General features: G+C 41.3%; 1 protein-coding gene across 9 annotated transcripts in view; it reads left to right on the forward strand.

The window, feature by feature from the left end:
* The window catches only part of CUX1 (cut like homeobox 1), a 402508-nt gene that overhangs the window by 194882 nt on the left and 182010 nt on the right, over positions 1 to 25616 (forward strand). For 6 of the 9 annotated variants that reach the window (XM_073315649.1, XM_073315641.2, XM_073315642.2 and 3 more), the window contains exons 5-8: positions 4555 to 4692; positions 17824 to 17947; positions 20499 to 20575; positions 21653 to 21719. In XM_073315649.1, coding sequence (XP_073171750.1) covers positions 4555 to 4692; positions 17824 to 17947; positions 20499 to 20575; positions 21653 to 21719 — 406 coding nt within the window. Of the gene's footprint in view, positions 1 to 4554; positions 4693 to 15193; positions 15355 to 17823; positions 17948 to 20498; positions 20576 to 21652; positions 21720 to 25616 lie in introns of those variants that run through there. The other 3 variants (XM_073315650.1, XM_073315645.2, XM_073315648.2) reach the window with 2 other exon arrangements.

The raw sequence follows: 25616 nt of genomic DNA on the forward strand, positions 1-25616 counted from the left end.
GAAATAATTTCACTATTTTTTTCACTTCTCTATCTTTTCAAACAGGTACTATCAGAAATATTTTTAAAGATTAACTTCTTAAAATTGATCTTATTTTTTTTTTCTGCTGAGGTGCTTTTTTCTTTTTCTTTTTCTTTTTAAATAAATAAGGTGGTCCCAGCATATTCAATATCTAGACAGCTTTTCATCAGTTGCTCATCAGCATGCTAATTGCTGTATGACTAATTATGCCCTGAATTCCAGTTGATTTTCTTAATGAGACAGCTGGGTTAATTATATAATCGTATGATTACATTAGCCTAGAGTGCACTGGCGAAAAGTAACGCATGCAGGAGCGTGATGTCATTGCATGAACAGCACTCACAAGGGGGTGCATTCATCTTCTGCCTAATGACAGGGGAGGGCAACATTACCCACAGTGCTCTTTGTGTAAACAGTTATATTGAATTATTAAGATCTGTGGTTTTTTTTCCAGCTTGTACAATGCATGGAGAATTGTTTTTGAAGAAAACTCAGTTTGGAAATTCATCTGTTCAGTGATAGTCCAGTTTTACTTTGTGGTACTATGGCAGAGTTTACATTTGGTCTAAGCGTTAAAATGTTATGGCTATTGCTGAAATGTTACATCAGGCTGGTAATGCAGTGCATTGTTTCACTGAGATCCACCCTTCTTTTACTTTAAAACCCTGCTCTTAAAATATGCACAATAGAACCTGGCTCGTCCACACATTTATAAACTCCACCAAAAAATTGGTGTTCTTTCCCCTCTCAGAAGTGGTTTAACAGCAGATCCTCTTATTAAGGCCTTATATTAATTTGACGAGTGTATTTTGTTTTTAAAAAAAAAAAAGAGTGTGCATTAACTAGTACATTGTGAAGTATTATCTGCCAGGAAAACGACACTGCATTTGTCCAAAGTTAACACAGTTGCTTTTTGCATGTCTTTGTTCATTCAGAGGCATATCCAGCCCCCTCCTTCTTGACCAGAGCCTCATTTGTAGCTGCACACCTGCGCATTCACACAGGTCTGCCATGTGTGTGGCCTGGGAGACCTGCTCAGAGTGAGCTCCTTGTGAAGCAGCACTGAGAAGGCAGCACATGGAAAGGTTAGGGGAAGGGTGAGTTCTGTGGACACTAGCCCATCCTCAGGGCTTGAGTGGCATAGAATAGTTTTGACTATTATTTAGTATTTCTATTATGGTACTATGTCTGACGCTCAGTCAAGGATCAGGGCCTCATTATGCTAGTCACTAAACAAATAGAAATAAAGATGAGTTTCTGTCTTGGTGTTAGGATGCAACAGGTGGATTAGACAGAAAAAAATGGGTATGGGGAGTTGGAAGATGAGGTCATAATAAAATGAAAGGTTTAGCATAAAAGCAGGTATCTCAACTCACCTTTCACCTAACTAATGCCAGATGGTAATGATTTATAGGCATTTTTGTATACTAGCGATTTTAGCATTTCCTCTCTTTCCCCGCCTTCTTGTCAGCTCTGTGTCCAGGCGGGGCACCAGACTCTTGATTTGGGACTTAATCTCTAGCTTGCAAAATTGTCATTTACAGTGAGTCTTTCAGTTACTAGTGTCGATTAGCAAGGTTTTGCTGTACTGGGGGTTAGAGAAAAAGCACTCCCTTATTTGGAACCTTGTCTTTGCTGCTTTCTGTACGCTATCACCATTTCATTTCAGTTCCTTCAAATGTCAATGACCTCCTGTTAAATTATATGAAATCTGTGTAACATAAAAAGACAGCCTTTTATATGTGCAAGTTCTGGTTGTCCCCCCCCCCCCCCCCCAAAACCCCCTCACACCAATCAAGAAGAAAAATATAACATCAAAGATTTCAGATTGTGGTGCTTACATTGAACACAGTAATACCTGTGTGAAGTTTAAATGGTGTTGGAGATAATTAAGAAGACCAAAAAGCTGTGATTTCTAAAGTTTAAAATGCACGTTGGGGTTTGAGATACATAAATTAATTGTTTGACTCTCTAGCCAAAGCAAGTCATAGTCATTATGTTGTCATGCAGTAATTAGTTTCATTTATAAATTAAGCCTAAGAGGTACTTCGGCAATGCCTTTTACGAATCCCAAAACAATATTCTAAGGCTGCAGGCTTTTAGTTGGTCAACTAAGCTATAGTAAAGTTTGAAATTTAATGCATGGGAGACGGTTTTTACATTTTGGTCCTTCTGTGACTGTTTGCTACTTTAGCATTAACCTTTAATAGAGCTAAATTAAATATACATGTCCTGATGAATAATTATGAGGTTGCATGAATTTTTATTTACAGTATAATGCTTTACAGGGATTGAAAATTTGACTAAAGGGTTAGTCATTATTCACTTTATAATGCATGTGTTATTTTTATACGTCTTTGAATTCCTTCCTAATTTCAGTCTAGAAAAGCATTGTTTATTTGGAGCAGACAGCGTCTTGTATGGTGCCAACTATCAGAGGGGTAGCCGTGTTAGTCTGTATCCACAAAAACAACGAGCAGTCCGGTGGCACCTTAAAGACTTACAGATTTATTTGGGTGTAAGCTTTCGTGGGTAAATACCCACTTCTTCAGATGCATGGAGTGAAAATGAAAGCTTACGCCCAAATAAATCTGTTAGTCTGTAAGGTGCCACCGGCCTCCGCATTGTTACAGCGTCTTGTGCGTATCCTGGGTTTTTAAAATGAATGTACTAAAAATGTTTTTAAAAATCATGGGGATAGAAGGCAGTGTACGAACACTGGTTCTTATAAATACAGTTTGTATTGGCCATGGTATTTTAGGCCTGTTAGCACAAATGTTAATAGTATTTTATAGAAGTATCACAGATAAAGTTTTAGGTCCTCACTTGCTATATTTTTAAGTTTGTATTATAGCCCTAAATCAAATAGGCTGACACCATCCAGTCTTTCTTTATGATTAGTAGTCCAAAGTGCTGGACGGGCTTTGCTGGAGAAACACTGGGCTGAAGAAATGTGACAAAATGGTCGTTCTAGGTAATGGTTGTTTTGGCTGCATGGGAGAAGGTTCATGTTGTGACAGCCTGCACCTTAACTGGACTGTGTATAAATATTGTAGGGACTTCTCAGTGCTGCTATAACTTCAACTTTATGTATAATTCCTTACCCAGACCCCCTGTACCTGCCACAATAACATTTTAAATTTGATTTATTACAAATATTTTAATAGAGATAATAATAATGAAAAGTATTTGGCCTAAAAACAAATGAAAAATCTATGTAGTCATAAACTATGAATGTACGTACAGAGAATAGATGACAAGCAGCCTAGATTTTATATTATGAAGAAGGTATGTCATAAGCTGTTGAGAAACTAAACAACAAAATGCAGTATACTACTTACGATGTCTCTGAGTTCAACATAACCCAGCACTGTTCTTTTATAAACTGTGAAACAACGCTAGCATATTGAAAAACACACAGGCTCATGCTTAATGTGTTAACAGAGGTACAATAGACTTATTATGTTTCCAGAGACTGAGGGTGGTCTGAAAAATTAATGACTACGGTGTTTGAAAATTAAGTGAACTCCATAATATATACTGTTGTTGATCCACTGAGTTTAGTGTTTAGCATTCCTCAACAGGAGACTAAATCTTTGCAGCCATTTCACAAGTGATGCTGGCGCCCATAAGAGAAATGCATTCAATAATTTTTTATAAGTCCATTGGACTCCAGCATTTTCCAACACTGACTGGGAAGCTGAGATCCCAGAATAAATTCTCTATCCGTACATGGCAGGTGTATTGTAACAGTGTTTTTAGCTGAATAGAAATTGATAGAATTGACAATAGGAGAACATATAAAGTGTTTCAAATTTGTATTTAATTTATTGTGTAAGAAAAATAGAGAATAAGTACCATAAAATCTCCAGTTAGCAGAATTAAATTTTATTAGCATTCGCATCAGTTGTTTACTAGTAAATGTCACTATGATAGAAAATGAGCCAAAGGTTTGTAATCATATTCACGCAAGAGATTCTGATATCAAATAACAGATCTTTCACAGATCCCCACAGCTGTACTTGTTTGTGCCTTATGGCTGAGGGCCTTATGGTAATGGTATAAGCTTGTTCAAAAGTATGGTTCTTTGAAAGGGGAGGTATTTAAAGGACTCCATTAATCAGTAATTAATATAATTTTTGTTGCTTTTACTCAACAAAAGAACAACAAAACATCTTGTACATTAATGTCTTTTTCATAAAAATAGATTGGATCTCGAGACTTTTCATGCCTGGTTAGTCTGTGTCATTTTAAAGATGCTGTCAAAATACTTTCAGTCACTTTAAAAAGATATTATTCATCATTTAGAAAATAAGGGAGAGCCTAAATATAAAGAATTGTATATCATTTTAAAAAAACACGTGAGAAAGTAGAGGAAAGTAAATAAGACCTAGGCTTTACTACAACAACACTGCATATGACCTTTAGAATGTCATTTTAACTAAGGAAGAAGGAGAATTCCTCCACAAAGAATTTCAGGATTCTGAGCTACTAAAGCTATAGCGGTGTTGCTGTTGTCTTTTTATTATTTAGATCCAGTTCCAGCTCTGGATCTAGGACAGCAGCTTCAGCTGAAAGTCCAGCGCATGCATGATATTGAAACAGAGAACCAGAAACTTAGGGAAACTCTAGAGGAATACAACAAGGAATTTGCTGAAGTGAAAAATCAAGGTAGGTGGAAAAAATTGCACTCTTTCTCTCAGATTGTAATTCTGACTGTTTGAAGAATATTAGGATTAGCCCTAATTGTATTTCATAAAATTAGTGTGCGCAGATATATCGGTATTTAATAAAGGAAGACTATTGCATGCTTATAGCCACTTCGAAATTTGCATGTCTGCATATGACTATTTTACTTTGACTGGACCAATAGGATTTCCTTTAGAACTTTTCCTATAGTATCATGTGATAGCTGGACATTCTTCTTTTAAGCATTCTGTTGTTGCCTTCAGCACTACCTAGTAGTGATCCAGCTAGCATACTGAAGTTACATAGCAGTCATTAAATACTGAGATTATAGTAAGACTGGTCTAAGGCCAAACAAGTATTTTTTTAATCCACTATATATTAAGAACTTTGTTTTGTTTTTTTAAAAAGTATATCTTCTCTGCTCAATTTTTCCTCAGATAAATTAGTAAAGTTACCTCGGTACTTGCAGAATTCTAAATAATTACTACAGGGAATGCCCAGATAATAGTGCAAATACCGAGGTAATGTTTCATTTTTTAAGGCAGTTGGCAAGTTTTTTAAGGTGACCCCGGTACATGAAAAGACCATTATCTAAGGTGCAAAAACCTGCTGTCTCTGAAAATACCCAAGCTTTCTTGCCTTTCAGAAAACATGCTTCCTGCACCAGGAAACAAAATATGCTCACTGTAAAAACCTATTTCCCTTTACACACAACTTGTGGTTTCCTTGTAAATATCCAATTCTGAGTTACACTAGCAGCAAATAGTTCTACCACATGGGAGAGTAGGCTTTGTTTATCATGTAAGACTTGGGGATCCAAACATTGCCCAGCTAGAAGTCTCATTGACAGTTTACTGGGGCACAATATGCTGAACCTAAATTGCAGCAAAAGATGCATGTTACAGCCACCTCTCTTTAATATGAAGGGAGTGGCCCATTGAGACTGCAGGTCCCTCAGCATCCAGGTCTTCAGACTGGACTGCAATAGATGTAACATTGCGTACTGGGAGCTCTACCCTTGGCAGTTGCGCTACTTAGATAAAAGTAGAGACACAACCACAGTTCACTTTGTGGCACTCTATTGGTCATGCACTTTGACCACCTTTGTTTAGGAGCTTGGGACCTGATCTTGGAAAGTGTAAAGAACCATCAACTCCAGTTGTTTGCTTTTTATTTATTTATTTATTTTGACAGGCGTAGCACTTAAGTACTTCAGTCAGGATCAAGGCCCATTATGCTAAATGTCATGCAAACATGTAGAAGGACATGTCATGAAGAGCTTGTGATCTTGAAACCAATGGGAGCTGAGGGAAGTCAGCACCTTGCAGGTCCAGGCACTCTAATGCAACTACAAAATTTGCATTTATTATGTGTGGCTTTTTTATGCCATATACATTTATTTCATTCATGTACCAAATCCTCTTTGATCAGTGTTTTCATTCTGGAATTGCAGTTCTATGCCGTATTTAAATTGAAATGGTTTGAATGTGTTAGGAATGACCTACAGAGTACTGTTAGTAGTTAAGGGTGTTTTGATTTCTTTCCATAGATGGGTTGTACGTGGCCTTAAATGAAGTTAAAAACATAAGAATGGCCGTACTGGTCTGTCTAGCCCAGTATCCTGTCTCTGACAGTGGTCTGTGCCTGATGGTTTCTGTCAGTTGGAGGTTTAGGGATACCAGGATTGCATCCCTGACCTTCTTGGCTATAATAGCCATTGATGGATCTTTTTTGAAGCCATTTATACTTTTGGCCTTCACAAAATCCCATTGCAATGAGTTCCACAGGTTAACTGTGCATTGTATGAAATGGTACTGCCTTTTCTTTGTTTTAAATGTGCTGCCTATTAATTTCATCTGGTGACCTCTAGTTCTTGTGTTATGTGAAAGGGTAAATAACACTTCCCTATTCACATTCTCCATACCATTCATGATTTTATAGACCTCTCTCATGTCCCCCCTTAGTCTAACTCTAATATGGGTTACCTAGGGAGGTGGTGGAACCTCCATCCTTAGAGGTCTTTAAGGCCTGGCTTGACAAAGCCCTGGCTGGGATGATTTAGTTGGGGTTGGTCCTGCTTTGAGCAGGGGGTTGGACTAGATGACCTCCTGAGGTCTCTTCCAACCCTAATCTTCTATGATTCTGTGATCTGTTTTTGAGATGGGGTGACCAGAACTGCACACAGTATTGTTGGACTTGTATAGTGGCATTATGGTATTTTCTGTCATCTTATTTATCCCTTTCGTAATGGTTTCTAACATTCTGTTAACTTTTTTGACTGCTGCTGCACATTGAGTGGATGTTTTCAGAGAACTATCCACAATGACTCCAAGATTTTTCTTAAGTGGTAACAGCTAATTTAGACCCCATTCTTTTGTATGTATAGTTGGAATAATGTTTTCCAATATGCATTACTTGCATATATCAACACTGAATTTCATCTACCATTTTGTCATCCAGTCCCTTAGTTTAGTGAGAGCCATTTGTAACTGTTCGCAATCAGCTTTGTACTTAACTAATTTGAGTAATTTTGTAAAGTGTGCCAGTTTTGTCACCTCACTGTTCACCCCCTTTTAAAGTTCATTTATGAATGTGTTGAACAGCACAGGTCCCAATACAGATCCTTGGGGAACTCTCTCTCTTGTGAAAACTGACCGTTTATTCCTACCTGCCTTTGTTTCCTATCTTTTAATCAGTTAGTGATCCATTAGAGGATCTTCTCTCTTATCCCATGACTGCCCACTTTGCTTGAGAGCCTTTGGTGTGGGACCTTGTCAAAGGCTTTCTGAAAGTCCAACAACACTATATTGAATGGATCACCCTTGTTCACATGCTTTTTGACTCTTCCCAACATATCATATATTTATCTATTATCTGATACATTTATTCTTTATTATAGTTTCAACAAATTTACCTGGTACCTACTAGCCTGTAATGGGCAGGATCTTCTCTGGATCCTTTTTTAAAAATAGGCATTACATTAGCTATCTTCCAGTCATCTGGTATAGAGGCTTATTCAGGATTCTTGGGTGAATACTATCTAGTCCTGGTGCCTTATTACTGTTTCATATATCAATTTGTTCCAAAACCACCTCTGTTGTCACTTCTGTCTGGGACAGTTCCTCAGTTTTGTCACCTAAAAAGAATGACTCGGGTATGGGGATCTCCCCCACATCCTCTGCAGTGAAGACGGATGCAAAGAATTCATTTAGCTTCTCCACAATGGCTTTGTCTTCCTTGATTGCTCCTTTAGCACGTCAGTTATCAGGTGGTCTCACTGACTGTTCGGTAGGGTTCCTTTTTCTGATGTACTTAAACATTTTTTGCTGTTAGTTTTTGTGTCCTTAGCTGAGTTGATCTTCAGATTCTTTCTCGGCCTGCCTTCCTGTACTTTTACACTTGATTGCTTCTTTCTATATTCCTCATTAGGATTAGAATTCCAATTTTTAAAGGATATCTTTTTGCCTCTAACTGCCTCTTTTACTCTATTGGTTAGCCATTGTGGCATTTGAGATATGCATTTAGTTTGAGCCTCTATTTTGCTGTTTTCAGTCTCCATGCAGTTGTTAGGCATTTCACCTTGTGACTATTCCTTAATTTCTGTTTAACTAGCTTCCTCATTTTTATGTACTTCCCCTTTTTGAGGTGAAGTGCTGCTGTGATGGGTTTCTTTTGGAATTTTGCCCCTTACAAGGATGTTATATTTAATTACATTGTGGTTGCTATTACGGAGCGTCTCATCTCTATTTACCTCTTAGACTGGGATCCTGGGATCCATTTAGGACTAAATCAGGAATTTCCTCTCCCTTTTGTGGGTTCTACAGGCCGCATCAGTGGTGTCTAGAATTTTCTCTCTGCATCCCTCCCTGAGGAGACACATACCCAATCAATTTGAGGATACTTGAAATCCTCCATTATTATTGCTGCATTTGCTTTTTCAACCTCTCATCTCCCTGAGCATTTCACAGTTGGTGTCACCATTCTGGTCAGGTGGTTGGTAGTATAGTCCTACTGCTATACTCTTATTGTTCAAGCACGGAATTTCTATCAATAAAGATTTTATGGTACAGTTTGATTCATTTAAAGTTTTCACTTTTATTTGACTCTATGCTTTCTTTCACATATAGTGCCACTCCCCGACCAGCATGACCTTCTCTGTCATTCCTATGTATTTTGTACCATGGGATTACTTTGTCCCATTGATTATCCTCATGCCACCAAGTTCCCCACAATGCCTATTATATCATTATCCTTGATTAATACCAGGCACTCTGGTACACCCATCTTATAAAAAGCACTTGTACATTTTGTTAATATTCAGTTGCTTGCCTTTAGGTGTTGTATTTAAATGGGACTCTTTTGTGTTTGACTGTTCCTCACTAGCGCCTACCTGTACTTACCAACTTCTTTTGTATCCTGTTTACTAGGATATAGAGTTCTCCCATTAATAAATTCATCCCTAAGGGATGTCTCTGCCCGAACCATGTGCTTCTCCATATCTGTCAGCTTTTCCCCAGCCCTTTGTTTAAAAAATCCTCTACAACTTTTTAATTTTACTTAGAATCATAGAACCTTAGGGTTAGAAGGGACTGCAAGGGTCATCCAGTCTAACCCCCTGCCAAGATGCAGGATTTGTTGTGTCTAAACCATCCAAGACAGATGGCTGTCCAGTCTCCTTTTGAAAATCTCCAGTGAAGCAGTCTGGTTCCGTTTTGGTTTACATGGAGCCTGTCCTTCCTATATAGGATCCTCCTTTCCCAAAAGGTTCCCCAGATTGTAATAATCCAACAACCCTCCTCCTTACACTGTCATCTCATCTGTGAATTGAGACCTTGCAGTTCTGCCTCTCTTTCTGGCCCTGCACATGGAACTGAAAGCACTTCAGAGGTCCTGGACTTTAATCCCTTGCCTAGCAGCCTAAATTTGGCCTCTGGGATCTCTCGCCTGTCTTTCCTTGCGTCACTGATACCTACATAAACCACAACCATTAGCTACTACCCAGCACTGCACATACATCTGTCTAGATGTCTCGTGAGATCCACAGCCTTTGCACCTGACAGGCAATTTAGTATGAGGTTCTTCTGGTCATCACAAACCCAGCTATCTATATTTCTTCTTTGAGGAGTGTCCCTGTGGGTGCTCCACTTTTGGTGTCTTGATGCCCTATGCTTGTAATTGGAGATTTGTGGTAGCAGTGACCGGTTGGGCTGTGTTACGAATTATTCCAGTTAGGACATGTACAGTTCGTTTCTAGGCTGATGCAACCAAATAAAGACAAACTGCAGCGTATCTCAAAGTTTGTAGGTTTATTACGCTTGAGTGTGGTACCGCTCTGTTAAGCAGAACAGGACCTTGATTACAGGTTACACCAAGATTATATACTGTTGGCAAAACATCCTGCCTGTGTGCCTTGGGGGGCCTAACCCAATAAACAGGCCTTCGCCTTATCTATTACCAATCCCCTGCAGCCACCTTCCCCATGCAAAAAAGCTGAAGTGGCAACTATTTCAGGCATGTCAGCTGGTTCCTGTCTCCAGGTTTGTTTCCCTTATCTTGAAACTGTCCAGCAGTCCACCTTGAAGGATCCTTCCTTCCTTGGTACGTGATGTGCTCGCTTCTAGTTAATGGCCGAGAGGAAACCCAAAATGGAGTCACATATGCTAACTAGGTTGACTTCCTCCTACAGTCCCTCCTTTTCTTATGTACGTCAGTAAATTATATCGGGGCAGAATAACCTCGATGCGAGATTAAAATTTGCCGGCAGCACATACTACAGCATTGTAGGCATACAAAGAATAATACAAAAACAGAAACAGCCATAAGAAAGAGGTACAAAATACGCCTTCCCCAAGTCTGGCAGCCAGGAGGTGAGCCAGCTCCAGGTCTCATGGAATCCGGTACTGGTGTCGTCAAGGATGACACGGTGAAGCGAGGTGGCCTGCTGTATAAGGGTGTGGATATCGGTTTCCACCCTGCGGTGTTGATTCACAAAGACACAACAGCTTGAGTTAACACGAACACACACACACACACACACCGGTTTGCAAGGAGATAGTCCAAGGCTAAGCGGTTCTGCAGTGTGGTCTGAGATAACTGCGTCACCTCAATTTGCAGGGTAGACAAGGTGTCTGCGGGTATGGACGTCATCGCTGGTCACGTAAATCCGGGCGAGGCTTACCACTCTCAGCGATGATGTCCATACATACATGGTGAGGCGTGCCATCCTCTGGAAGGGGTGTCAGTGTAGCGGGGTTGAGGACGTTGCAGCGGCAAAGGGTGATGATGTCAGCGGCCAGCAGAATCAGCTCGTTTTTGTGTGCCCCCTGTGTGGAGACAGCGCCTGCGTTGTATGCTGTTTTAAGAGAACCTCAACCTTATGGGGGACCCAGAAAGTCAAAGGGTGCCCCAGAACAATAGGGCATGACCGTTCCACCATAAGGGCTGCAGCGGCAATGGACTGCACACAGGAGACTGATCCCCGAATGGCAGGGCCTAATTGTATGGAATAGTAAGCTATGGGGCATGGGCGATCCCCTAGGTACTGCAATAGGACATGGCTGGCCACTCCCCGCTGCTTGTGACTGAAGAGAAAAAATGGTTGACCATAATCCGGGAGTCCCAAGGTGGGTGCAGAGATCAGGGCTTTCTTTGTGGATGCGAAAGCGACTGCCATCTCCAGGGTCCAGAGAACAGGATCGGGGTTAGAAGTTGTGGTGGCCTGGACTAACGGTTTCACCAATTCCCCAAAGGCCACAATCCAGGGTCGGCAGAACCCCGCAGCCCCCAGGAAAGCCCGCAATTGCTTTTTTGTAGTCGGGCACGGGTAATCCTAGATTGCCTGCACCCTATCAGGAGAGAATAAACGCTCTCCAGGCCGAATCACAAAACCTAAATAGATCACCTAGGTTCGGCACAGCTGCAGCTTGGATGGAGATGCATGGTGGCCCTTATTAGCTAATGCAGTAAGCAGAGTAACAGAATCAGCTAAACATGCATTATAATCAGAGCTAGCAATCCACAAATCATCCACATATTGGACTAGAACAGAGGAGCTAGGCAAAACAATGTCTTTCAAATCATCGGCTAGAATTCGGGAAAAAATAGTGGGGGAGCCTGAGAACCCTTGGGGGAGGTGCGTCCAGGTTAACTGCTGACCCCCCCCCCCAGTGAACGCAAACAGATATGGGGAGTCGGGGTGGAAAGAAATACTGAAAAATGCAGCACACAAGTCTACAACCGTGAAACAAGTAGCCGACTGGGGAATCAGTGTCAGGATAGTACTTGGATCAGGGACCACTGGGGAGGGGGTTATAACATGACTATTTATCGCACGCAGATCTTGAACAAACCGATAAATTGGGCGCCCATCCGGGCCCGGTTTTGACTTTTTATTACTAGGAGAAGTGCACAGAACCAAGACCTCCTGGGTTAAGTAGCTAGAGATAAGAAGGGAAATACCTTCCTCCGCCTCCTTCGGCAAGGGATATTGTTTTACGGAGGGAGGCGGCCCATCCCTCACCTGCAGACTGACTGGAGTGGCTGATTTAAGGAGGCCCACATCAGTGGAACTCATGCTCCACAAATTGAGTGGAACGCTGGACAATTCTGTGGGGAGATCGGGAATCGGGGTAACCAAGGCCATAAGAGAAGCAACCGCCGAGTCCGGGACAGACATGCGAAGCCCCCCGGGGGCACAATATATGTGGGCTCCCAGCTTGCTAAGCACGTCCCACCCAAGAAGGTTAACGGGGCCTTCTGGCATGACAACAAATCTATGTGACAACTTTAAAGAACCCAGCTCCACAGGGACGGGGCAGGATAGGGGAGCCGGGCTCGGGTTGCCCTCAATACCCTGCACCCAGACCTTGGTATAAGAAAAAGAGCCCAGAACAAAAGTTAAAGTGGAAAGGGTGGCTCCAGTATCCACCAAAAAGGGCACAAACTGTTCCCCAATTTTCAAGTAAATTTGCAACTGCAATCCAAGATCCCATTCCAACTCTCCCACGGCTCCCAAAGTCTCTGCCTCTAGTCACTGGGGATTAGCGAAGTCCTGGGGAGTGTTAGGAGGAAAGGAAGAACTGGTCTCCAGCTGATCCCGTCAAGGAGCCCCTTGTGGAAGCAGGGGGCATTCCCTCTTCCAGTGCCCTGGTTGCTTACAATAATTACAGTTCCCGTTCCTTGTCCCACCCCAGCCTCCTCCTCGTCCTGTCCCGCGTCCCCTCCCCCTTGTATTCCCGTGTCCCTGCCAGTGCTGATTCCCCAAGGGAACCTGCAATGCGGCTGCCAACATACTTACTTCCTCCTCCTTTTGCTTACGTTTTTCCTTAGCTTTCTCCTCATCCCTACCATTAAACACAAAAGTGGCCAGGCGAACTACTTCGCTTCGGGGTTTCCCTGGCCAATCGGGAACATTTTTAATTAAATACTTCTTTATGTCCGGTGCCGCTTGATCAACAAAGTAAGAGACCATCATCGTGCGGCTAACCTCGGCTGCTTGCTCCACCCCTCCCCCATACAGTCTAACCCGCTTAAACAAGCAGGCAAAAAATGCAGGTGGATGCTCGTTTAGGTCTTGCTGGCACACTCTAATTTTTGACCAATTTGCCATCTTACTACCCGCCCTACGGATGCTCTCCAGGAGCCCTTCCCGGGCAGCTGAGAGGCGGGCCCGGCCATCGAGGTCGTTAGGATTCCAACCTGGATCAGCTTCAGGCCAAGGAGTGTGATTCTCAGCGTCCCCCACCCAACGCCGATTAGCTTCTAGAATAGAATACCTCTCGTCAGAGGTAAATAGGGTTCGCAAAATCGCCTGGACGTCTGCCCAGTTAGGGTTGAATGCCGTAAAGCCTGAACGGATAGTCTGTAGGACTCCTTCCGGATCGTCGCACAACCTCGGCATCTGTGACTGCCAGGTGACCAGGTCCCCAGGGCCAAAAGGGCGGTGGACCGTGACCATAGTGACACGGTCAGTGTCCGTTGCAATGGGCTGTTGTATCAGGGGCGCTTGAAGCGTAACAGGGGGTAGGGTTAGAGACTGGTATAGAGGGGCAGCATAGGGCGGAGTGGAACCCGCAAGCGGCATGCAAACCTTAGATCTGGTACCAGAGCTCAAAGTCGGGGGGCACCACTTATCTTGGGCATATGCCCAATTATCACATACATACCAATAATCCATTTGAGCTGGATGCTTGTCCTCCAGCTGTTGTCGAAGGCAGGTGAATTCATCCTGTGCAAAAGTTCCATCAGGTGGCCATTCAAAGGGCGTCTGAATAGTCAGCGCTGGCCACTCGACTTTACACAAAATTACAGCTCTCCTTTTACCTAACCCATGGGTGCCACAAATATTTTTCCAATTCTCGAGAATCTCAGCCAAAGGGGGTCCCCTGCTCACGCTCTGCCCAGAGCCCATTCTAGGGCTATCAAAAGAATGCCTAATGTGCCACCTTATCACCTAAGCAACGGCCCACACTCCTGTTTCTCGGAGTTCTCAAAGGTGAACTCACCCGGTGCCGGCTGGAGTTGTCCGAGGGAAAGAGTGCGGCTTCGCTTACAAGGGCGAGCCTAGAGTCCCTTTGTAGTTGCCAAAACTGTTGTGAATTATTTCAGTGAGGACAGGTGCAGTTCGTTTCTAGGCTGAGGTAACCAAATAAAGACAAACTACAGCGTATCTCAAAGTTTGTAGGTTTATTACGCTCGAGCGTGGTACTGCTCTGTTAAGCAGAACAGGACCCCGATTACAGGTTACACCAAGATTATATACTGTTGGCAAAACATCCTGCCTGTGTGCCTTGGGGGGCCAAAACCAATAAACAGGCCTTCTCCTTATCTATTACCAATCCCCTGCAGCCACCTTCCCCATGCAAAAAAGCTGAAGTGGCAACTATTTCAGGCATGTCAGCTGGTTCCTGTCTCCAGGTTTGTTTCCCTTATCTTGAAACTGTCCAGCAGTCCACCTTGAAGGATCCTTCCTTCCTTGGTACGTGATGTGCTCGCTTCTAGTTAATGGCCGAGAGGAAACCCAAAATGGAGTCACATATGCTAACTAGGTTGATTTCCCCTAACGGCTGCGCACAGCTGTTGCTTTCTTGCACCATTCCAATCCGTTACATAGCATTGCGCAGCCATCCCTCAGTTCCTTCTCTACCACCTTTAGACTGAGTCAGACCGATCAGCGGCACCCACTCTTTCTTGTTAGATAGATTAGGGTTTGTTAGTATCAGAGGGGTAGCCATGTTAGTCTTTATCCACAAAAACAACTAGGAATCTGGTGGCACCTTGAAGACTAACAGATTTATTTGGGCATAAGCTTTCGTGGGTAAAAAAACCCACTTCTTCAAATGCATGGAGCGAAAATTACCATAATTATTACCATATTACCAGAAAATTACCATAATTTTCACTCCATGCATCACCCCCTCTACTTTGGAGTTTAAAATCGATTCTCTGAGGTAGAGAAGGAATTGAGGAATGGTTGGTTGTGCATTACTGTCACCGCTCAGAACGGCGCAAGATTGCAAAGCGCATGCGCGGCCCAACCAGGCACTGCTATCCCAAATCTCCAACTACAAGCGCAGTGCGTCAAGACACGTAAAGTGGAGCACCCACAGGGACAACCATCTCGAAGAACCTCAGTTATTGCACAAGGTGAGTAACCTTCTCTTCTGATAATCAAATCCCCATCACTATTACCTGTCTCTTTCTAATAACTGTTCCCTGTCCTGGAGGGATAGCCTCAGTGTGGGAGGATCCCATTACATAATCTGGAAGGAGGGTCTCAACAATAGGATTGTTTCCTTCTGCTCCAGCCTTATGCGCTCCTTACCTGAGATTTTCATCCTCTTTAACAGTACAGAGGCTGTCAGATTGGGGTTGGGACCACTCTGTTCTGTGCCTGAAAGTCTTGTCTATGTTCCTCTGTTTCCCTTAGCTCTTTCAGTTCAGCCACTCTGGCCTCCAGTGCCTGTATTGTGTCTGTGGGGGCCAAGAGCTGCTTGCACTGCATGCACACACATGCCACCTGCCCACAAGGCAGATAACTGAACATGTTACATTCAGTGTGATAAACTAGATAGCCCCTAATCTGCTCCTGGATTTCTGCCTGCATTATTTTTACTCTTGTAGGGCTTTTTTGTTTGTGTGTTTTGTTTTTGTTTAGTTTGGAGGGGTTTTTTTTTTGAGGGGGTGGGGGGGTTAGCCCTGAGTTAGCCCTGCCTCCTTGTCAAGGGATTTTAAAGGGGTTAGGGTTCAGAGGATAGCAGGATGGAGGCTCATTAGTAAGCTGTCAGCCTAGTGTAGCAGGCTGCTTGGCTCAGCACACAGCCCCCAAAACAGACCACACTATATTTGTCAATCTACCAAGCACATGGCAAGCAAGCAAGCAGACAAAAACAAACTGAGAAACTCACCCAAGGATAATGTAAACTCTCCTCCTTAACCTGGAGAACTCCCTCTCAAAACTTTCTTGTTCCTGTAAGTACCATCCCCCAGAAGTGGTATTTCTGTAATTGCTTGTTGAGCTTTAGCCAGCACAGATTACAAATAAGGTGCTTGCTTCCTGGAGTGGAGTAATTCCATTGACTTCACTGGAACTACTCAAGTGAGCATAGCTGTGAACGGGGTTTGAGCCTAAATCATGACCCTTTACTGGGGGTACTTCATATCTATGTAGCTTTGAATGAGTCAGGGTCTGAGGGTGCAAGCAGGGACAGCTCTCATGGTCCTTAGTGGAATTGCACTTACTCGTTCCAGTGCTGAATTAAGTTCTCTATATTACTTAGTTCATTTTGTTTTCTTACATTTTAGTGATGAAAATATTTAGGGTAAAATTCTCTCCTGTCCAAATGGCAAATACCAACTCTGCACATCCAAGAAAATATCAATGTTCAGATCTACTTTGCAGGTCTGAAGGAAGAATTTTCCCTTGGATTTTCAAGAATACAATTGATCAATATGGTAAAAAGGGACACCAGGCAATGACATGATTTAATGAGCCTCAGATGATTTTTTTTAAATGTCTAAAAAATTTTAGACTGTCATATTTAGTCAAAAGCCAGTGGTTGGTTATGTGCATTTGTTATTTCAATTCTTCTCTATTAGTTGGTCACAGTGGCTCTGACTTTTCCCTCTGTGCTCCCTACACCAAGATTCTAATCTCACTTATTCTGGTCTTATAATAAAATTCCATTAACCTAATTTTACATGGTATAAGTTAGATCCAATTTCAACCTGTAGGCTTTAATTTTTATAGTGGCATTTGTCTTTCCAATTTGTTTATGGACAGGTTTTTTTGCATCTGGTAGTATTTTTCTCCTTTCACCAATATTGCTAATAATATCACTTCTTGGACTGCTACATCTCTCCCTGGCAGCATCAAAGTATTGCCAGCTTATGAGTCTTGTCTAAATATGGTTCCTTTCCAGACTCGCTTTTTGTTGCAAAGCACACCAGTCTTGGTCCGTGTCTTGCTTTCCTATTGTAAGCCTTAAGGCATAAAGAATTCTGCCCTTCTATGTGGGTGGAGTGAGAGTCTCAGTGACAATGTCAGTTACTGTAACAAAAATATTAAGGATTCCAGTTTGTCTATTAAATTTGATATATGTGTTAACACAGCAGTTAAATCCTAACTGCCATATTTTTCATAAGTTGTGAAGCTGGTGTGTGTTCAATTAATGAAAGACTGAATCTGTACAAGAGTCATATTAAAATTGCTTCTTTTGACATGAGCACAGTAATATGAATGAACTATTTGTGTAAATTCATACTTAAACCCACAGTGGGACTTTATTTATCTCCACTCAGCAGAGAGCTAATTTGAGACTAGTTAATAAGGTGATATTATATTTTACCATTGATTTTTTTTCAGTCATGTTATAGAAACTGTAGGTCTGCTTCCCAGCAAAATCCATTGATCCTTCTCAACCTAAACGTTTAAAGTTCAATTTAACATTTAGGGAGTAAAAGGTCTCTAAAGGGACTTGTATCCATTGATTTTGTGTCAGAGTTGAAGAGCTAAATTTTAAAACACACTGAGCCTACAGGGTAAAGAGAGCCTTGTATTCTTGTAGCCACATGGAGCTGTGTAAACTCATTCTTTGCCTCATTGTTTTTCTGTAGAGGTTACAATAAAAGCGCTTAAAGAGAAAATCAGAGAATATGAACAGACCCTGAAGAACCAAGCAGAGAATATAGCCCTTGAAAAAGAACAAAAATTACAAAATGACTTTGCAGAGAAGGAGAGGTGAGTGTGTGTGTGTGTAGGTGTTGTATGGAGGGAAGGAAATCATAATTTTCTGCTTAATCTTCCCAAACAGGGTCCTTCCTTCAGTTCATTGAGACAGCTCATACATTGAATCATTCTAGTGATTTATGTGTTTGAGACAGAATCATTTGATGCTCAACTTTACACAGAAAGACAATTGTGCAAGTGTATAAGTGAAACAAGGACATATTCTTGTTCAATATCTTCATTAATGATCTGGAAGATGGTGTGGATTGCACCCTCAGCAAGTTTGCAGATGACACTAAACTGGGAGGAGTGGTAGATACGCTGGAGGGTAGGGATAGGATACAGAGGGACCTAGACAAATTGGAGGATTGGGCCAAAAGAAATCTGATGAGGTTCAACAAGGACATTTGCAGAGTCCTGCACTTAGGACAGAAGAATCCCATGCACCTCTACAGACTAGGGACCGAATGGCTCGCCAGCAGTGGAATGCGTTACCTAGGGAGATGGTGGAATCTCCTTCCTTAGAGTTTTTAAGGTCAGGCTTGACAAAGCTCTAGCTGGGATGATTTAGTTGGTCCTGCTTTGAGCAGGGGGTCGGACTAGATGACCTCCTGAGGTCCCTTCCAACCCTGATATTCTATGATTCACTCCTCTGATGTATTTGGGGTGTTACTTTCAAAAGAGTGCAAACCTACTTTTATTCTTCATTAGTTGGATTGTCCTTTGTGACACCAATCTTTCTCCATTAGCTGACAGTGTAATTCAGTCAGTCTTTTGTGTCACAGTACCATTGTACATCAGTTCAACACAGAACATTTTAAGAGGAAATATTGTACCCAACAATATGGTTACCTACTTGCATGGTAACAGGAATCTGGCAGTGAGGCAGAGCTCTGTGGCTCTCACTCAGAACTTAATTTTGAAAAGAGTTTGCATGCTCCTATATGTCAAAATAATATGTAATTAATTTCTCACTTAATTATTGATTTTTTTTTTAAAGCAAACTTGGAAGCATTTCTGATTTTTCCAAAGCTAGCAAAATGGAATGCTAAAAACCTTTTCTATAATTTAGATCAGCTGTCAGGGAAGTTAGACTGTACATTATAGAAGGGGAGTGTTAACAGGTTGTTTTACAGTAATGAACCCTCAACTCAGGTACTCCTCCCTTAGTCCAACAGTGCCTGGATCTGCAAACCTTCAGTACATACTTCAAGGCTTACCATTTTCCTAGGCTGTTTGTGTGGGTGGTTGGATTGATCATTTAGATTAAGGTAGGAGCGGCATGAAGCTACATGTGAACTGGGAGATACTTTTTAAAATCAGCATTTTATAGTTACTTTTTGTTGTATAATAGAATCAACGTTTCTTGTTTCTATCAAATCCAGTTTGTTTACATACTTTCATACATATATTTTATTTTTATGTATGTATGTAATGACAGTTCAGTGGAAGGTAAATTACAGGAAAGGGTGTGTGTTAAAGAGGTGCTTTTTGACTACAAAACACAACCTAAAATTATATAGTTTAATATGGAGGGAAAAAAACAAACTTTGACCTGAGTTTCTTGCCAGAGATACTTGTTAACAAGTTTGATAGAAAAGAAAATGTATTGTCTGGTTTAAAATTACTGTGTCAGAGAATATGTAAACATACAAAATAATACTCAAGATCTGTGACAGTTAGAAAGTTTTGGTTGATTTTGTCTGAATAGGATTTTTTTAAACATGTTCCCCAGGGAGATGTTTAGGATGCTGGGCGCTTTACGCTCTATCATCACTATTTTAAAATCTGCAGAATAGGTAAAAGTCTCCAGAAGCATGTCACAGCAACTCTATGCCTAGTATAGGCTTTATAAGTCTGGCCTTTAGCGAAGAGTCTGGTGACTGTATGGGCAAGTGACATGAAAGCGTGTCCTGTAACTGACACAAACAAGGTAACGTTGCTTATGGACATAAGAAATGTGAGCATTTTGAAAGGTCTGATCGTGTTATATAAGAAATAACAATGTAATATTTGTTTTGAAGTGTGCATAGTTTTTTTTAGAGGGTAGTTAATACTGTTGTTGCATTTAGAATCCATTGCAATTATGATGAAACAGCTGTCAGATCTATTGAGGATATCATTTATAGCAACAAATTCCTTCATTATGACAGAAAAATGGAAATATATCATTCTTCTTGTACTAACTTTGTACAACAGTGGGTGCGTGGTGACAATTTTCTTAATAAGTGTGACATTTCCAAAACAAATTATGCTACGGAAAACCTTCCACTAAAGATATCATTTAGATAGCAGTCAACTCTTGAACTATGTTCATGGCTTACATTTTAAAGTAGCTACACTGTTAAAATTTTAATAACTGGGACACCAAAATATGTACAGCATTCCAGTGAGATATGGCTTATGGTTCCCATTGTGGTATCTTGTAGTATACATGGTGGTGTCATTTGCCTCATTACAGTTGAGCTGGTTAATCTCTGTCTCTCTCAAAATTGCAAAATACAATTAAGCTGGTATACAAGATCACCAGCTCCATTTTCATCTCTCCTTTTTTCTTTTTTAGAAAGTTGCAAGAAACACAGATGTCGACAGCCTCGAAGCTGGAGGAGGCCGAACACAAAGTTCAAGCTTTACAAACAGGTTTGGCATTGCTGTTGTGATCTGTACCAATGGCCAGGCTGGTGGTGGGATAAATACAATGAAAGGGAATCAGGACTGAGCTTGAATCAGATCTTGCAAGTCTACGTTAGGACTTGGGGAAGATCCAGCAGTGCTTAAAAATTGCCCTGCAAATCTAAGATTCTGTTGGGCTCTTAGCCCAGGGTCCTCAGGTATTGGTGGCATCTTGATCTCTCCCCTGTTCTCTGCCTGTGGCACACAGCAGTTTTGTCTCCTGAAGACTGAAATGCCGTCGTCTAATCCAAATTATTGGGCTCAGTATTGAGGTAACTGGGAGAAATTTAGTGGCCTGGGCCAGATCAATCTAGATGATTTAATGGTTCCTTCTGGCCTTAAACTCTGCGTATCTACAAAATAAACGCACACTTGTGCTATAGCCAACTACTGGTGGATGTAGTGGGTAAAACCTATATAGTATACTAGCTATGTCATTGGAATGTTCCTGCAACTAAAACAGGCCACAGAGCTGCTGACTACATCCATGTTTGCCTTTCCACATTGTGTTATGCTCTGATCTCATACACCCCTAATCTGTGCTATATATAATGGTTGGAATTCAACGTGAACCATATTTCTGCTTCCCATCAAGCAACCTGCTATTTACTTTGCTATTCATCCTTGCACAGTTATGTTTGCCAGTCCATCTAAGGTAGTGCCCATTAGGTTTCTTTTTCCCTGTGAACACAAGACATTTAAATTTGACTCCATTTGACATTTAAATTTGAACTGAATGGAATAAACATTTTAATTGAAGGAGCAATGTGAAACGAATAATGTCTAGCTACATTAAGCAGAATGGTAACTGGAAACTTTTACAATTCAAAAGAAACAGATTAAAAAATACAGAAAAACTAATTCTTAAAACCTTTTCATCATCTAAGTCATTATTTATTTGGTCAGGTAGAATCCTTAATGCAAGATGAGTTTTGGACAGGAAACAGTTTATAGTGGGATAAAAAGTTGAGTAGCCTTTTTATATTGCACAAAGTACTGGTCTATTACAGTACCAGTAACGTTTCAATGTTTTATGACTTCTAGCCTTGGAAAAAACTCGGACAGAATTATTTGACCTGAAAACAAAATATGATGAAGAAACTACTGCAAAGTAAGATTTCACCATTTTCTTCTTACATATCTTCCTTTAGTACCCCACCTTCCTAATTTTGCACATTATAACTGGAAAGAAGGGTGAGATGGAGGTGGTTTTGGAGTAGAAATAAGTAGGAAAACATTGGCATAATTGAATATCCTGTATAGAGACTGATTACACTAGTGTGTTTTCCGCAGAGTCGCTAGTTCTTCTCCTGTCTTGACTGGGCAAGGTAGGAGGGTGGTGCAACAGGGCGGAGAGTGGGTGGAGTCTTGGTTCTGTCCCAACTAGCGAACCAGCGTGCTAGAGGAACATATACTGTGTTGCATAAGGACTTCATAGAATCATAGAATATCAGGGTTGGAAGGGACCTCAGGAGGTCATCTAGTCCAACCCCCTGCTCAAAGCAGGACCAATCCCCAATTAAATCATCCCAGCCAGGGCTTGTCAAGCCTGACCTTAAAAACTTCTAAGGAAGGAGATTCTACCACCTCCCTAGGTAACGCATTCCACTATTTCACCACCCTCCTAGTGAAAAAGTTTTTCCTAATATCCAACCTAAACCTCCCCCACTGCAACTTGAGACCATTACTCCTTGTCCTGTCCTCTTCTACCACTGAGAATAGTCTAGAACCATCCTCTCTGGAACCACCTCTCAGGTAGTTGAAAGCAGCTATCAAATCCCCCCACATTCTTCTCTTCTGCAGACTAAACAATCCCAGTTCCCTCAGCCTCTCCTCATAAGTCATGTGTTCCAGACCCCTAATCATTTTTGTTGCCCTTCGCTGGACTCTCCCAAGTTTCTCCACATCCTTCTTGTACTGTGGGGCCCAAAACTGGACACAGTACTCCAGATGAGGCCTCACCAATGTCGAATAGAGGGGAACGATCACGTCCCTCGATCTGCTCGCTATGCCCCTACTTATACATCCCAAAATGCCATTGGCCTTCTTGGCAACAAGGGCACACTGCTGACTCATATCCAGCTTCTCGTCCACTGTCACCCCTAGGTCCTTTTCCGCAGAACTGCTGCCTAGCCATTCGGTCCCTGGGTCTGTAGTTGTGCATTGGGTTCTTCTGTCCTAAGTGCAAGACCCTGCACTTATCCTTATTGAACCTCATCAGATTTCTTTTGGCCCAATCCTCCAATTTGTCTAGGTCCCTCTGTATCCTATCCCTCCCCTCCAGCGTATCTACCACTCCTCCCAGTTTAGTATCAGCCGCAAATTTGCTGAGAGTGCAATCCACACCATCCTCCAGATCATTTATGAAAATATTGAACAAAACCGACCCCTGGGGCACTCCACTTGACACCGGCTGCCAACTAGACATGGAGCCATTGATCACTACCCGTGGAGCCCGACAATCTAGCCAACTTTCTACACACTTTATAGTGCATTCATCCAGCCCATACTTCTTTAACTTGCTGACAAGAATACTGTGGGAGACCGTGTCAAAAGCTTTGCTAAAGTCAAGAAACAATACATCCACTGCTTTCCCTTCATCCACAGAACCAGTAATCTCATCATAGAAGGCGATTAGATTAGTCAGGCATGACCTTCCCTTGGTGAATCCATGCTGACTGTTCCTGATCATTTTCCGCTTATGTAACTTTGGACAGTTTATTCCCTCCGTGGAGCAGTAGGGAGACCATGAAGAAGATTGACTCCCCAAGTCACAATCTGTCTCCTGTGCTTCTCCAGGGCAACAAAACATTACCCCTTACACTGAGCCATAGCATATTGCCATAATCTCTAGTCCTTAGTAATAAGAGGAATGTGGTGATCAAGGTTTTGCCCATAAGATGTTGGTGGGTAGAGATCAGTCTGTAGTAGAGGCCTGCTGGCATCCATTCTTCAGTTGTGTCCAAATCTGCATCGAAGTTAGATCTTTAGAGACTAATCTTGCAAATTCTGGGGATCCTTAATCCCCATTGAGATCCTTGGGAGCTACAGTGCTTGAAACTTGTGACTGGGTCCTTAATTGTTAAGGTTCAGTGTTTACTATAGAAACAATTTTTATCCCCTTCTTATATGGACTCTATTAATTAAATTTTTGCTAATTTGCATATTTTAGTTGTTTGAAATGCCTTATTCAGAACTTGGATCTATTTTATTTTCTTACTGGTTGCATTCTTTTCCAACTGATACACACTGATAACTGTTTCTCTAATAAAAAGAAAAGGAGTACTTGTGGCACCTTAGAGACTAACAGATATATTTGAGCATAAGCTTTCGTGAGCTACAGCTCACTTCATCGGATGCATGCAGTGGAAAATACAGTGGGGAGATTTATATACATAGAGAACATGAAACAATGGGTGTTACCATGCACACTGTAAGGAGAGTGATCAGGTAAGGTGAGCTGTTACCAGCAGGAGAGCGGTGGGGAAAAACCTTTTGTATTGATAATCAAGGTGGGTCATTTCCAGCAGTTGACAAGAACGTGTGAGGAACAGGGCGGGGAGGGGTGGGAAATAAACATGGGGAAATAGTTTTGCTTTGTGTAATGACACACCCACTCCCAATCTAACACAGCTGGTATTCTGAAACCTGTTTCTCTAATGGGGCTAGAAATTAACATAGATTTTGCATATCCTTTTCTATGGGTTGGTATCATTGATACTAGCTCTGTTGTTAAAAATTTCTATTAGAGTGGATTCTACGATCCTCAGTCATGGATGAGGACACATGTATTAGGTGCTGTACAAACATAAACATGTAAATTCTTGTTTTTTTTAATATAAATATTTCACTGGCAGAATGGTGGATTTATTTTCAAAAAGTGGGATTTCCTTCCACTGTAATTATCTTAAGGTGGGCAAAAATTTTACTCTAAACTATTAGATAGACTATCTGGTGTATTTTGCGCCTTCTGAGATTTTTATAAATATAGAATATTTGGAGTTGGTCTCGCCTATGATCCTTGCTGGCTATATATACAATTAAGTAGAAGCAATAAATAGCACATCAGATAATATTTTCATTATGTTCTGTTATGCAATGATTTTGCAGCCTGAGTCAAGAATATAGTAGTCATATAGCTGAATTCTGTAATGGACATTCTGGCATGTATTTTGTCCTCTATATAAGTTTGCTTTTCTAAAACCTTAGTTTAATCTGACATCAACAGAAATGTTCTTATGATTGTTTTTTATTTCCTGTGTAAATAGTTTTGTAAAACAATCTCCTTCAGTGTTTGCAACCCAAATTTTGCAACTTGAAAATCCATGAAAACATGAAAGGGGAACTGAGTATAAATGAAGGTTAAACTAGGTAGTGTATTTTCATTGTCCAAGTTGAGAGAAACTGGAAAAGTAAACAAACAGCAAAAAGGGTGAAAGGGGAATTAAATATTTAAAATTATTTTGGCCTAAAAAGGGATAGCTCGGTGGTTTAAGTTAATACTGGTTGTATGACTTTCAATTGTGGAATGCAGAGATCACTGGTAATTGTTTGAAATGTCAAAGGTATCTGCATATTATAAAAAAAAAAAAAAAGCACAGCAGGATAAGTTAAAACTTTAGGTATCTCAGCATAACAGGCGTGGATTTTTCTACAGCAACTGTTTAGAATCATTATGAAGCTGAAACTTAATGTGTAAAAATTGCTTGTTTTATCTTTCGGTGGTTTTCTAAATTTTGTAGTACAATGTGGTATGTGCAAAGCTAAGTGCAACCCAAACCATGTTCTTGACCATTTGCTAGCAGTGCAGCTTAGAATGAGATCAGTTTGTGAAATTAAAACCTTTAATAGTATTAGCCCCTTTTGTCATGTGTTGCATAAAGATTTCCCCTTCTTACTAATGAGCAGGTAGACCACTTAATATTCTTCTTCTGGGAGGCTTGTCATCTGAGCACCCTTCTCCTGGGCCCTTTTAATGGACAAATGTCTCGTGTCTAGGGCACTGAAG

Source organism: Lepidochelys kempii, chromosome 17, assembly GCF_965140285.1.
Source record: "Lepidochelys kempii isolate rLepKem1 chromosome 17, rLepKem1.hap1, whole genome shotgun sequence".
NCBI classification, from domain to species: domain Eukaryota; kingdom Metazoa; phylum Chordata; order Testudines; family Cheloniidae; genus Lepidochelys; species Lepidochelys kempii.